Source organism: Aulostomus chinensis, chromosome 16 (genome assembly GCF_037954235.1).
Source record: "Aulostomus chinensis isolate RoL2024-O1b breed Wild chromosome 16, RoL_Achi_v1.0, whole genome shotgun sequence".
In the NCBI taxonomy this organism is placed as follows: Eukaryota; Metazoa; Chordata; class Actinopteri; order Syngnathiformes; family Aulostomidae; genus Aulostomus; species Aulostomus chinensis.
The window spans coordinates 10,400,373-10,412,718 of record NC_141335.1 but is presented as its reverse complement, the minus strand read 5'-3'; the positions used below and the strand labels follow the sequence as shown (position 1 = coordinate 10,412,718).

The 12,346-nt window shown below is 42.5% G+C and overlaps 3 protein-coding genes across 3 annotated transcripts in view; 2 read left to right on the top strand and 1 right to left on the bottom strand.

Annotated features, from left to right (window-relative positions):
- The window catches only part of lrmda (leucine rich melanocyte differentiation associated), a 314,178-nt gene extending 311,583 nt beyond the window's left edge, over positions 1-2,595 (bottom strand). The window contains exon 1 of the mRNA XM_086181102.1: positions 2,337-2,595. The gene's annotated coding sequence lies outside the window, so the exon portion shown is untranslated. The remainder of the gene's footprint in view (positions 1-2,336) is intronic.
- A 2,471-nt stretch (positions 2,596-5,066) lies between these two features.
- On the top strand, positions 5,067-7,927 carry comtd1a (catechol-O-methyltransferase domain containing 1a). Its single transcript, XM_086180308.1, has 7 exons — positions 5,067-5,206; positions 5,287-5,405; positions 5,768-5,873; positions 6,037-6,155; positions 6,559-6,613; positions 6,685-6,818; positions 6,976-7,927. The coding sequence occupies exons 1-7, from the start codon at positions 5,152-5,154 to the stop codon at positions 7,126-7,128; spliced, it is 741 nt and encodes a 246-aa protein (XP_086036434.1). The 5' UTR covers positions 5,067-5,151; the 3' UTR covers positions 7,129-7,927.
- A 266-nt stretch (positions 7,928-8,193) lies between these two features.
- Positions 8,194-11,108, top strand: LOC147247444 (neurofilament medium polypeptide-like). Its single transcript, XM_086180473.1, has 3 exons — positions 8,194-9,135; positions 9,237-9,361; positions 9,950-11,108. Exons 1-3 carry the CDS (start codon positions 8,299-8,301, stop codon positions 10,524-10,526), a joined length of 1,539 nt encoding a protein of 512 aa, XP_086036599.1. The 5' UTR covers positions 8,194-8,298; the 3' UTR covers positions 10,527-11,108.
- The last annotated feature ends 1,238 nt before the right edge of the window (positions 11,109-12,346 follow it).

Below are 12,346 nucleotides of genomic sequence, written 5' to 3'. Positions count from 1 at the left end.
GTTGGGTCCTCATCTACATTCCGCGAGTGGCCTACATAAACTGACGCTCTTTTGTGCGTTGAGAAACATTGGGTCGGGTCTTGCAAAGCAACAACGTGGCCCACTTTGAGTCAAATCGGTGTTAATGCATTTCTAATCGTGATGCATATGCACGTGTGTGACAGTCTCGTCATGTCGGGAGACATAGCTGTCAAGCCAGAGACAAATCTGAGGATGCTGCCTGAATGCTGAGGAGTGTCAGTAGGCTTGGTCTCTCCATTGTGATCCCCCTTCACTAAATATTCATGCCGCTTTATCTGACTGCTCTGTGATTAGAGCTCGTCTCATGCAGGTGATAAACGCACGGGATGATGCAACGGCCTTTTAGCATCACAAACATGTCAGTGTGTGCCTCCCTGGTTTTGCAGGTCAGTTCTACTTCAGGAGGTGATATTACCTCCCAGACAGGACAGCACGGAGGCCTGACTTCCTTTGTGCCAGGAGTTTGTGTTTTGCATGCGGCATACTGTGGATTAGCTAAACAACACTGCCACTTGCTGGTCAAATGGAGGCATTAGCAGTAGTATGCAGCTAGAATGCTCCTGCTAAAAACATTTAATTGGGGATAGAAAATTGTCCTGGGATTGTCATAAAGTGAATGCGTACATGCCAGCAAGTGCTGTATATGGAAGTTCATTTCTTCTCCTTAAAGCCTTTCTTCAGAATGCTCCCATCCCACACACAACGAAACAGGAGCCTCTTGAATTATTTTGTTTCATATTAGCAGTTGTAGGTGTCACTTTTGTTTTCTTGTTTCTCCACCACATAGTTTTTTTCTACCTCTGAGAGAGAGTGTGTGAGTGTGTATGCGTATAAATGTGTATCATTGTGGTACTCTGACAGTCACGGCCGGGAGGAAGAACAGTGGTGTGCTCGCTGCAGATGGCAGCACACATTTTTTCATTCCTTAAACAGACACAAAAAGCAGCTGAGGGACCAGGGCCTGTCTGTAGAATGTGCTGGGGAAGAGTAGGTACTTGGCACAAGTAGCAGAAACAATTAGCGTCACATAAGCAGAGGCCCGAAGCAGCGGGAGAGAGAAAGTGAGTGTGTGTGAGAAAGAGGGGAGAGGGAGAAAGAGGGGAGAGATGGTGGAAAAACAGCATCTCATTTTCACAACGAGGACCTTAGCGGAGCTGTGTGCACATTCTGAGACATCCCCTTCCTTCTCTCATCACAACTCAAACATTTTTTTTAGAGACAGTTTGTGTCACGGCTCATTTAATTGATGTGTTCTTGTTGGCGGCTTGTTTTTGTTTGTATCTGTGCATTATTAATTAGGGAATAGACAGAGGAAGCTCTCTGTGTCCTTGGAGAGACCTCGCATCCCACTTACATCCAAAAATTCCTGGCTTCCCTATTTCTGTCTTTGGTTTTTGAAGTTGCAACATGTCATGATCAAAATATGGCTCATCGCGCTCCTCGCTGAACCACTCACCATCTACAAAACGTTCAGCTTTGCCTGTTTCAAAGTTGAGTTTAAAGGGAAACCTGGAGATTGGTTTCATTTTTTTTTTCAAACATAAACAGAGTCCGGAAACACACTTTTTTCACAGTGTAGCACACAGTAGTACATCCTATGGAAGTCCCTAAGGTTTCTGTTTTTTCAAGACTGCCTCAAAAACTCATGTTCCATCACAAGTACTTTTGCTGGTCCCTCACGCCACATTTCGCACTCCTTAACAATTACTGCTGTGGTCCCTCAATATATATTTTGAGTTCATATTCTGCATTCCCTCATAACAGCTTTGGCGATCCCTCATAAAAAGCTTTTGAGTTCCTTGTCAATTAATTTTGCGTTTGCTCACAATTATTTTTGGGGTCCACATATTTACTTTTTGGTTCCCACAACATGTTGTGCCCCTAAAAACTACTTTTGCGTTCCCTCAAGATAACTTTTGTGTTCCTTTGCAATATATTTTGCATTCCCTCTCAGTGCATTTTGTTTACCATCACAACTACTTTTGCCTTTCCTCATAAAAACTTTTCCGTTCCCTCAAAAACCCCAATACGTTTGTGTTAAATACACTGAGGTAACGGTGGTTTCACCTACCTCGTGCACCACCATCAAACTCGAGTCTCAATAAACAACCTAGAACATTTACACCACTACAGAGAAACACTTTACACACGCAACATCCAGGTTAATATCGTTAACGAGATAGCCACAAACACAGCTGGTAATAAGCGCTTCTCTCTCTCCACCTAGACACACACGCGTACGTGCACACGTCTGGCACGGCAGGTCTATCAGTCACAGCACACTCGGGCAAGAGGTAGAAAAACCACAACCTTACTTTTAAAAAGAAGAATGGACCACAGAGGACTTGGCTCGGCGTCTTCTCATTGACTTCCTGGTACCCCCCGGGAAGGAGAGGTCATGAGTTAATCCGTGTTCTTACAAACGGTACTTGATCAAATGTGTCCAGAGGTGGTCCTTTAATGCATTCATTTTCTTGGACCATGCTGTTTCTAAGTTTTAACACAAATTTACGTTTCCATGCGTATGTTTGCGAGCACTGTCAAAAGTTTTTCCTTCAATTAATAAACACTTCTTTAGTGATTAGCATGCATTTAAAACACCTGTGGGCGGCCTCGGCTCTGATCATTAACCTCTTGCACCCTCTAGCGGCTCGGAGGAGCATTACTCATAAAAGGAAGAAATATGGTCGTTACAAACGTACCGGATCAAATGTGTCCACAACTGGTCCCAGGGCGTTAATTTTCTTAGCGCATGCTGACAATAAGTTTTAACACAAGATTTCTATTTTCCGAGCATAGTCACGAACTTGTGTCCTTCGTCTATCATCTGTCAAAAATCATGAAAAATTTGCACGTGTGGGCGGCGTCGGACAATTGACCTGTAGCACCCTCTACCGGCTCAGAGGAAGATTACACCCAAAAACAAATGAAAATATGGCCGTTACCAATTGTATTGAATCAAATGTGTCCACAGGGGACAATGGCGATTTTAGGGGGTGGCCTGGAGTGGCCTCAGCCAACACTGAAATCTCATTGGCACACCTTGTGGCCACCCAGGCCAGTCCTTTGTGGACTGATGTGAGCAGAACCACCTGCTGCTGAACACCAACAAGACCAAGGAGCTTGTGATTGATTTCACTGAGATAGTGCACTCATTGAAGTACCTGGGTGTTCACATCAACCATTAACTGGACGGGACTGATATCACCAATGCCCTCTACAAGAAGGGCCAGAGTCGCCTCCACCTGCTGTGGTGACTGAGGTCCTTCAGGGTTAGCAGGGCCCTTCTCCGGACTTTAAAAAAATACTGTGGTGGCCTCTGCAGTGTGCTATGCCATCGTGTGCTAGGGGTAGTGGAGTCACAGACAGGGACAGGAAGAGACTGGACAAACTGATCAGCTCTGTCCAGGGCTGCTCACTGGACTCCATCCAGGAGGTGGTGGACAGAAGGATGTTGGCCAAGGTGACATCCATCATGAACAACACCTCCCACCCCCTGCAACACATTGTGGAGACCCTGAGCAGCTCCTTCAGTTCCAGACTGCTGCACCCTCAGTGCAAGACAGAGCGCTACCGCAGGTCATTCCTGCCTGCAGGCATCAGGCTGTGCAACCACACACTGAACATTCACATTCTGTTTTTCAGCAATGTGCAATTAATGGTGCAATAACATATTCCAATTTTTCATACGTCATGTAATATTTTTTTGTAAATTGTCCAATATAAATGTTAATATTTATTTATTCTAGTTTTTGTTTGTTTCTTATTTCGTGAGTATTGTCTTGTTTAATTTATATTGTCCTTTCTTCTTCCCTCTGTAAATACCCCTGAAACTATTTCAATTTCCCCTGTGTGGGATCAATAAAGTAATCTTCTTATTATCATTATTCTTCTTCTTAAATTTCTCTTTCCTTCTCAAACGCCTGTCAGTCAATGATGACAGCTCAGATGATTTGTTTATGTACAGCTACACTGACCCAGGACCAGTTTTACAATTTCAAAGCAATGCCATAATTCCACCTTTTGATCATATGCCGTTCATCAGAATCCCCCCACCCCACACTCACTCTGTGCCCCATCTTGGCCACCCCAGTAAAAATGTCCTGGATATGCCGCTGACTGGTGGCGGTCGAGCAACCGAAGGGCTGCTGGTTCGATCCTCACTTCCCCTGGTGAAGTAAGTATGCTCCTGATGGCTCTGCGACAGAATGGTGACCCGTGCAGGGTTAGCTCTGCCTCTCAACCAATGTCAGCTGGGATAGGCTCCACCCCATGACCCTCAATAGATAAGTGGTATAGAAAATGGATGGATGGATAGATGGATTAGGGTCCACAAATTTGTTTAGGTCCACAAACATTAGGACAGTTACATATGAAAGGCTTATTCTGTTAATCACATTTTTGTCTTCTTTAATATATCAGCGTGTAAATTAATGAAGTTTTTTGACAGAGTTTCTTTTCCTTTTTCTCGCGCTATTTCCATTGACCTTGCGTGGGCTTGGTTGTCCCTGTGTTTTCTGTAGCTCTGGTCATCGGGATCAGTAACTTCACTGTTTATCCTTTTATCCGAGAGGTGTATGCAAGGTCTTTGCTTTCTGACAAAGGAAACATCCGAACCTTCGTAATAGGTTTTGCATCCACTCGCAATACCTTTTGCATTCTTTTGTGTTCCATTGTAACAAGTGTTCTTTTCCCATACTTTTGCATTGCTGTCATTGCAGTCCTGTCCTGGGATGCCCCATGGACTCCTCACGATGAGGAAATAGTTGTCTTGTGAAATGCAAAGTGTGCTGTTTGAATTTCAAAGTAACCGATGACTATCTGTAAAGTTAAATAAAAAGAACAGACGTAAAACTAAAACCTTTGTCATGGAATTCTAAAATAGATATTATTTACAATGCTGCATTCCACATAGAATATTATTCTCTAAATTGTGAAATGAATCAACTTTACAAAATATCCTTACTTCTGAAGTATGATTGAAAAATCAATGCTTCTTCTCAAAGGTTGAATGAAACAGAGTTTAATGCCCCTGCCATCTGATAAATGAAGTGCTGACTCGGACTTTCAGTGGATCCCACAAAAAGCTGGTCAATCATCATTTGAACGAAACCTAGAGGAGCACAGAACATGGCTTCAGATATTAAAATATTATTCTGCATTGGATTTTCAGTTGTCCTGACAGGTATGAGATGATAATGTGTGTGTAGTCTGGGAAGTAACAGGAATATCGTGTGATGGATGCCACTGCTCTGTTGTCTTGAGGTGTGGGGAAGTCTGCGTTTGTTGGAAAAAGCCACAGTGGTGGAAAGGACAACACCGTGCTGCAGTATGTTGTGAACAATTCCCTGAGGGAGCATCCGGTCCTCACCAAACTCAGACTGGTGAGAGAATTCTGATTTCATATTACTTATGTATTATATTTATTTTTCAATTAGAATCCCCCCCCCCCTTACAGCAACCACCTCCACACGTCTTAAAAACATTTTCATTTTGTTGCAATTGTTTGATTTTGGTTTGTTTCAGTTTGTAATTCATTTCTACAAAGTGACGATTAAAAAAAAAAACGACAAATACAGCAGTACACTGTAACAGGATAAGAGCAGTTTATAATTTGACCACTAGATGGCAGAAGAGTAAACTCATGCTCTCAGGCAAAATGTGGAAGAACAGCCTTCAAATGCTGTTGATCTAGTGAATGATGTGTGGGGAGAGGTGGGAAAATTAATTGCTATTTTCATTTCAGAGGACTCTTGAAGACCGATGGGGTGCAATGATGGTTGCCAGTGAACAGGCCCAGTTTATGGCAAATCTCATGAAACTGATCAACGCAACGAAAGCGATCGAAATAGGTTAGATCACGGAGCTGTGGAAGCAAAGAAAGGCTGTTAAGATGCAAACATTCTAAAATTCTTTAAATCAAATGACAACAGCCTTTACTTTACATACTAAAAGACTTTCTCCCAATTTCAATCCACTTTAAATATTGCAAATAATACTGTATTTGTTCTGCAGGGATGTACACAGGGTATAACGCCCTCAGCATGGCTTTGGCCATGTCAGAGAGTGGACGTGTGGTAGCTTGTGAACTAGAGGATGCCTATGTGGAAATTGCGAAACCATTTTTTGAAGAGGTGAGGAAATCACCTAAAAAAACACACACACACACACACAATGTTTTTATTTTCTTCTTCCATGACATTTTAATAATTTCCTTTACATCACCACCGAAGTATTCCAGTTCATCACTTACAACATTAAAACTTGGCATTGAACATGTTTTGTAAGATGCATTGTTTCTTGCTTCGGAGCAGAAAATGTGCTACGAACAGCAGGGTGCGTATCTACTTTCTGTCACTGTGTGTCTTCACAAACTGCTGTTGAGTTAAAAAAAGAAAAAAAGGAAAAAAAAAGGTGTCTGCTCAGGAGTCAAGCTGCAAAGCCGGCAGAAAAAAGAAACTAGCTTTTTTCAGCCTCGCCTAACGTTCTTTTATAAATCGTTGCAGAACTCAATAATAAAATGTCATTTTTAAACAGGCCGGAGTCGAACAAAAGATAGATGTGCAGCTTCAGATGGCGATAACCACACTAGGTGAGTACAGATAAATACATGGAAACAACACTTGTTTTTTGGCGGTTGAACATTTGTCCCTGTTTCATCAGATGAGCTGATAGCAGCCGGGGAAGCTGGAACGTTTGACTTTGTGTTCATCGATGCTGATAAAGCGAACTACGACAGATATTATGAGAAGTCCCTTGAGCTCATACGTAAAGGTGGCATCATTGCTATTGACAATGTAAGTGGACCTTACACATACACACACACACACACACACACACACACACACACACACACGAGGGTCAAGCATCTGTCTGTGAGAGTGTGTGTGTGTGGGGAGGGGGGGTAAATGTGAGTGATATATTGAAATGAAAGCGCTTTATTGGTATTTGCAGGTGCTGTGGGGGGGGAAGGTGGTGAATCCTGACCCCGATGACCTCACATCCCAAACTCTGGATGCTCTCAATAAGAAGCTCCACAAAGACCAGAGGGTTGATCTGAGCATGCTCACTGTGGCCGATGGGCTGACCATCGCCATTAAAAGATAAAATAGCAACCTCAAAGCATTTGTCTTAACAGTGCACTCGTGCTGATATTAAAACAAGCAAAGTGCATTGTGTTGGGTTTTGTCCTTTGTAATCATAAGTCACCAAAATACATACATACAGTATTGTTACTCTATTTTCCTTAAATGTTTTTTGTTCTTGTTTGTTGTTGTTTTTTTTTCGCTTTCTGTGGTGTGTTGTGGGTTTGTTTTTTGTTTTTGTTTTTTTAAATCATATTTGTGATTTTTTTGTTGTTGTTTTTTCAGGACGCATACATATTAAGTTGTTTGTTTTTTGGAGGGGATTGAATGTGTTGAATGTTGAAAGATATTCGTGATGTTGAATTATTGGTTGTGGTCAGTCGTGGTTCAATTACATGAAGAAAAAAAACCTGGCAGTTCTTCTGCCACTAGATGGCAGCACCTGCGGCCAATCAAACTTGAAACACTTCGAACTTACTAAGGCTTCCCTGCACTCCACACACAGTTGGGTTTATTTTAAACGAATGGATCATAAGTTGTAAGTCAGTTTTAAATATAAGTGATATCTCTTTTTGAAATCTTTCAAATTAGTCCTGTTTCTTGTCTTTTTTTGTTGTAGCTGCTGTTTTTTCCTTGCTTGCTTCTTATTGGTTTATTTTATTTCCTGTTTTTTCCCCCCTCCCTTTTCTTATTCGAAGCCACCAAACATGAACATTTTCACTTTTTAGCGTCCATTGTTTTGTTTTGTTTTCGTACATAGATATGAAGTTGTTTGTTGTTTTGGAAGTCACCGCATATAAATATAGTACAACTATTACACACGTAGAATAATTTATTCTATAAACTAAACGTACTCATCCATGTATGAAATAAAGGTGGGTTAGTATGAAATGTGCTTTAAAAATGCTTTCACGTTGTACGCAAAATGACGTCATGCGCTAACATCAGCAAAACTGTCTGCTTCAATATAGATTTTTTTTTTAAATGTACTTTCGCGTGAGGACGAGGATGATGACGTGCCAGTTCAGGCGGGTCACTGCTGTCCTGGCGGCGTCAGCAGCTCGGCGGAGCACCAGCTGATGCTCAGCACCGCGGACAGCTCCGTCCTGCTCACCGAGCAGAAGGCGGCGAGTATAAAAGCTGCAACGCGCTCCACTCTCCGCATAGGCACTCTAGATTAGCTCACACTATCATGATGAGAGGCGGCTCCGCAGACGCGGCTTTGACCGGCCCGTTGTCAGTAAATGAGAAGGAATCCCTGCGCGGTTTGAACGCTCGTCTCGCTGGGTTTATAGACATGGTGCACCAGCTGGAGGACCAGAACCGTCTACTGGAGAGAGAAATCGAGGATATCAGAGGGAAAGCAAAACCTGCATCCAGTTTAGAGCAGGAATTTGGACCCGAGCTCCGGAAACTGAGGCAGCTGGTTCAGGATATCAACAATCAGAAGCATAAGATTGAAGTGGAGCACGAGAATTTAGGGGAGGAACTATTCATCTTGAGAGGAGAACACGAGAGGGAGGCGCGTCGCAGAGCGGATGCAGAGCGCAATATTATTGTCTTGAAGAAGCAAGTGGGTGATACGTATCGGGCTAAACTGCAGCTAGATAAGAAAGCGCAGGCTCTCGTTGATGAAATCCACCTCCTGAGGAGCAACCACGAAGCTGAGGTATCGCAGATGCGTGAGCAAATCCAAGGTGCGCAGGTGACGGTCAGGGCGCAGGAACTTGGCAGCACCGGAGGCGTTACTGCGGTACTTCGGGACATTAGGACACAACTTGAAGGTCATGCCGTGGCTGACTTGCAGCAAGTAGAAAAAACTTTCCAATCTCAGTTTGCAAAATTAAAGGAGGAAGCCGAGAACAAGAGAGAGGCGTTAAGGGTGACCCAGGAAGAGATCCAGGAGTACAGGAGGCGCCTGCAGGCCGGCAACATGGAGCTGGACAGTGCTCGAAGCACCAGGGAAACGCTGGAAAAACAACTTCATGACGTCGAGGACCGCCACAAGGAAGAACTGATTCACTACCAGGTAACACTTGATTTACCTGACATTCTTTTTCTTAAAGGTATAGTTGGTGACCAGTAATATGTTCTCTCTCCCTCTGTCTTTTTTTTTTTTTTTTGCTCCAGAACACAATAAAAGAACTTGAAAATGAACTGATCAATTGTAAATTTGACATGTCTGGATACTTGAGGGAGTACCAGGATCTGTTAAATGTCAAGATGGCATTAGATGTGGAGATCATGTCTTACAGGTAAGAGTTCGACAATGCAAACTTCTACTTGTTCGATTGACCTCACAGGAGAAAATGGGCCCCATCCAGGAAATATTCTTATGCACAAATTTGTTTTTCCTGGACTTTTTTAAAGTGATATTTTACCTAGAAAGTACAATTATATGCTCAGTAACCCACAAAAATGTCGATTTTTTTTTTTCTTCAGATCAAAGCATTTGTAGGTTACAGGGTTTTGGACACTTTTGCTGTTGTTAGCTGCCATTTAGCGTCAAGCTAAAAACACGTGGCTGGATCTTCCTGCATTCTGCTGCCACTTGAAAGGAAAAAGGGTGAAATAAACAGGAAAATGCTGATTGCTGCTGATGTGCAACCTTCCATCAACGCTTTTTTTTTTACATGATTAGAACTTTTCCTCCCTGCATCAAAGTTATTTGTGGCTGATTTTATAATTGCTGACTCCTTTGACATGGCGGGGAGGCGGAGTTTTGTGTATACCTCTTTGCAATTCTGGGCGATTGGCAGTTATAAAAACCCCAAAACAAAGTCAAAATGCCTTTTTTGTTGTTGTTTACAGGCCTCACAACACTGCCATCTCTTCTTTTGCAGGAAACTTCTCTGTGGGGAAGAAGCTCGGTTGTCCACAATGTCGGACCCCCACGTGTCTTTGCCCTACATTTACCATCAGTCCCCCGTTTATACTCTCCCCTGCCTGAGCCGGCCCGGAGGCCCGCACAGGCGAGCTGAGCCCAAGTACAAGTTTGTGGAGGAGATTATAACCGAGACCACCAGGGAAATTGAGATGTTAGAATGTGAGGATGCTGGATCAGAGGGGACAGAGGAGGGACTAGATGAGCAAAGAGATGGAAGGGGAGATGAGGAAAAGAAGGATAATAAAAACGGCGGTGTAGAAGAAGGTGAGCAAGTGTGCGATAGTGAGCTGAATCAGGTAGAATCAGTGGAAAACGAGGTGAATGGAGATGAGGGGGGTCCTGGTGAGGGGGGTGATAGTGAGAAAGATCCAGAGGAAACGGAAGCAACTCACAATGTTGGCAAGGATGCAAATCCTCAGAGCAAAGCTGAGTTCAAGGAGAACCCCGATATAGAAGAGAAGGAGGATCCAGAAATAATAACGATTCCCTCTTCAAAACCACAGGTGCCTGTAAAGGAGGAACTAATAAAATGAGTGAATGATGAAAAAGATGATGCTTAGGAGAAAAAGAACAAAACCCTTACCCACCCCCCCCCAAAAAAAACATTAAGGAATCAGACGCAAAACACTGCATAGCCAGACAAAGCTCAAATTACTGCTTCAGAGGCTGTTCAAAAACACAGAATGGAACCCAAGAGCCATAAAGAACAGGGTAGAAAGAATAAAGTCATACAAGCCAAAAGAAGAAGGTTGGATAGTTATTGACTGGTAGGGATGGTGGGGTCTAAGTCAGATGAGGAGAATATTAAGAGCTAGAGAAGCTAAAACTGAGTTTAGCAGCTCAAATACAGCTGGACAGTTAATAGTAAGAACATTTCCTTGAGATATTCAGATATGCAAAAACTTAGGCGGTGGATTTAATTCAGCTTATAATGCTTTAATGTCTGAACTTGGCTAATTATGAATGTAACACATACTGTATAAGCTAATTTGCTTCTTTTCAGTTTGTATTTTAACTTTGCTTTGGTATGCGCTGATAAATAAATGCAAAAAAGAAAAAAAGGATTTTCTGTGACGGATGAATTTAACGAGTGTCTCGCTAGCTCTGAATAAAACTTCTGCAGTACTGACGTGTCTGTTCAAACTGATTTCTTACTGATTTTTGACCGAAAAAACCTGAAAGTGTGAGATGGTGAGCCTCCTCTCCGATAAAGCTCCTTATCAGTAGCAGCATGAATGTGGAAATGACACAACTGAAATAAGAAAGTCGCACTTTTCGTCTCCTTGAGGACGGCCGAGGCCACAAAGAATAAAATACCTTTTAAACGTTTGTTTGGTGTCAAAGATTTGCGGTTTTAGTGGAAGTAAGCGGATGTAAATTGGAGCACCACCTTGTAAACAAACTGGCACTTAAAGGGTTGAAGTCCTCAAAAATGAAATCGCTTTGATAAAAACTGAAGTCAGAAGGAAAACAATGTTTTCTTGATGCGTGTTGCCATACACGCCGCGAGGGGTTCCCACAGGGTGCAAGAACACTGATGGCTTTGTTTAGGGTTGTTTTTTTTTTGTAGATTCTTTATCCATCTCTGTACACTAATGACAAGTGGCATCACATCCAATCATCATTTCAATCATTTACTATTCATCCATCTAAGCTTCTATTTCTCTCTGTAACAGAAAACCGAGTGCGAAGGTTTTTTTTTTGTTTTATGAAGTGTGACCTCTTGATCGCTTCAAACAAGTTCTACACAGATAAAAGATCCTTTTTTTGATGGCCGCATTCCATTCATGTGAGCGCGTGCCAGAGTTGTGTGAAATCTTCGTTTACATTCTAGGTAAAACATAAATGGAGCGTTTTGTTAATGGCATGTGTATGTTTCATTGTTTCCATGAAACAGTCAATCCCCCACCCACCAAAAATACAGTCATTCTTTTCACAGAATTAAAATGCATTTTTGAGTTCAAAGACTTTATTGAAAATGTATACATACACATAAGGACCTCCAAGACTTCCTGTGGGCTCCATCTCTGCCCGGTCTTGGGAAGCACGTGAGCAACTTTTGCTTGCACCTCTTCAAGACAGATAAGTTTGGCATTTTAATGAAGAATCATAACCCCCCCCCATAACCCACCCAAGTTCTCCGTTAGTATACAAGTTTCTCTCAAAACTTCGACTCAACTTGGAAGCAACCCAAAAACTACCCAGTTTAAGGGTCACATGAGCAGCTTTGACAGAAGATTGTGAACCCTGATAGCCGACGCAAACAAAACATCACAGGGCTTTAGGCTTGTCCTTGTGTGCATGAACAGGAAGGATGCAGCAGTACTTAAATAATAACATTAAAAGTCTCATG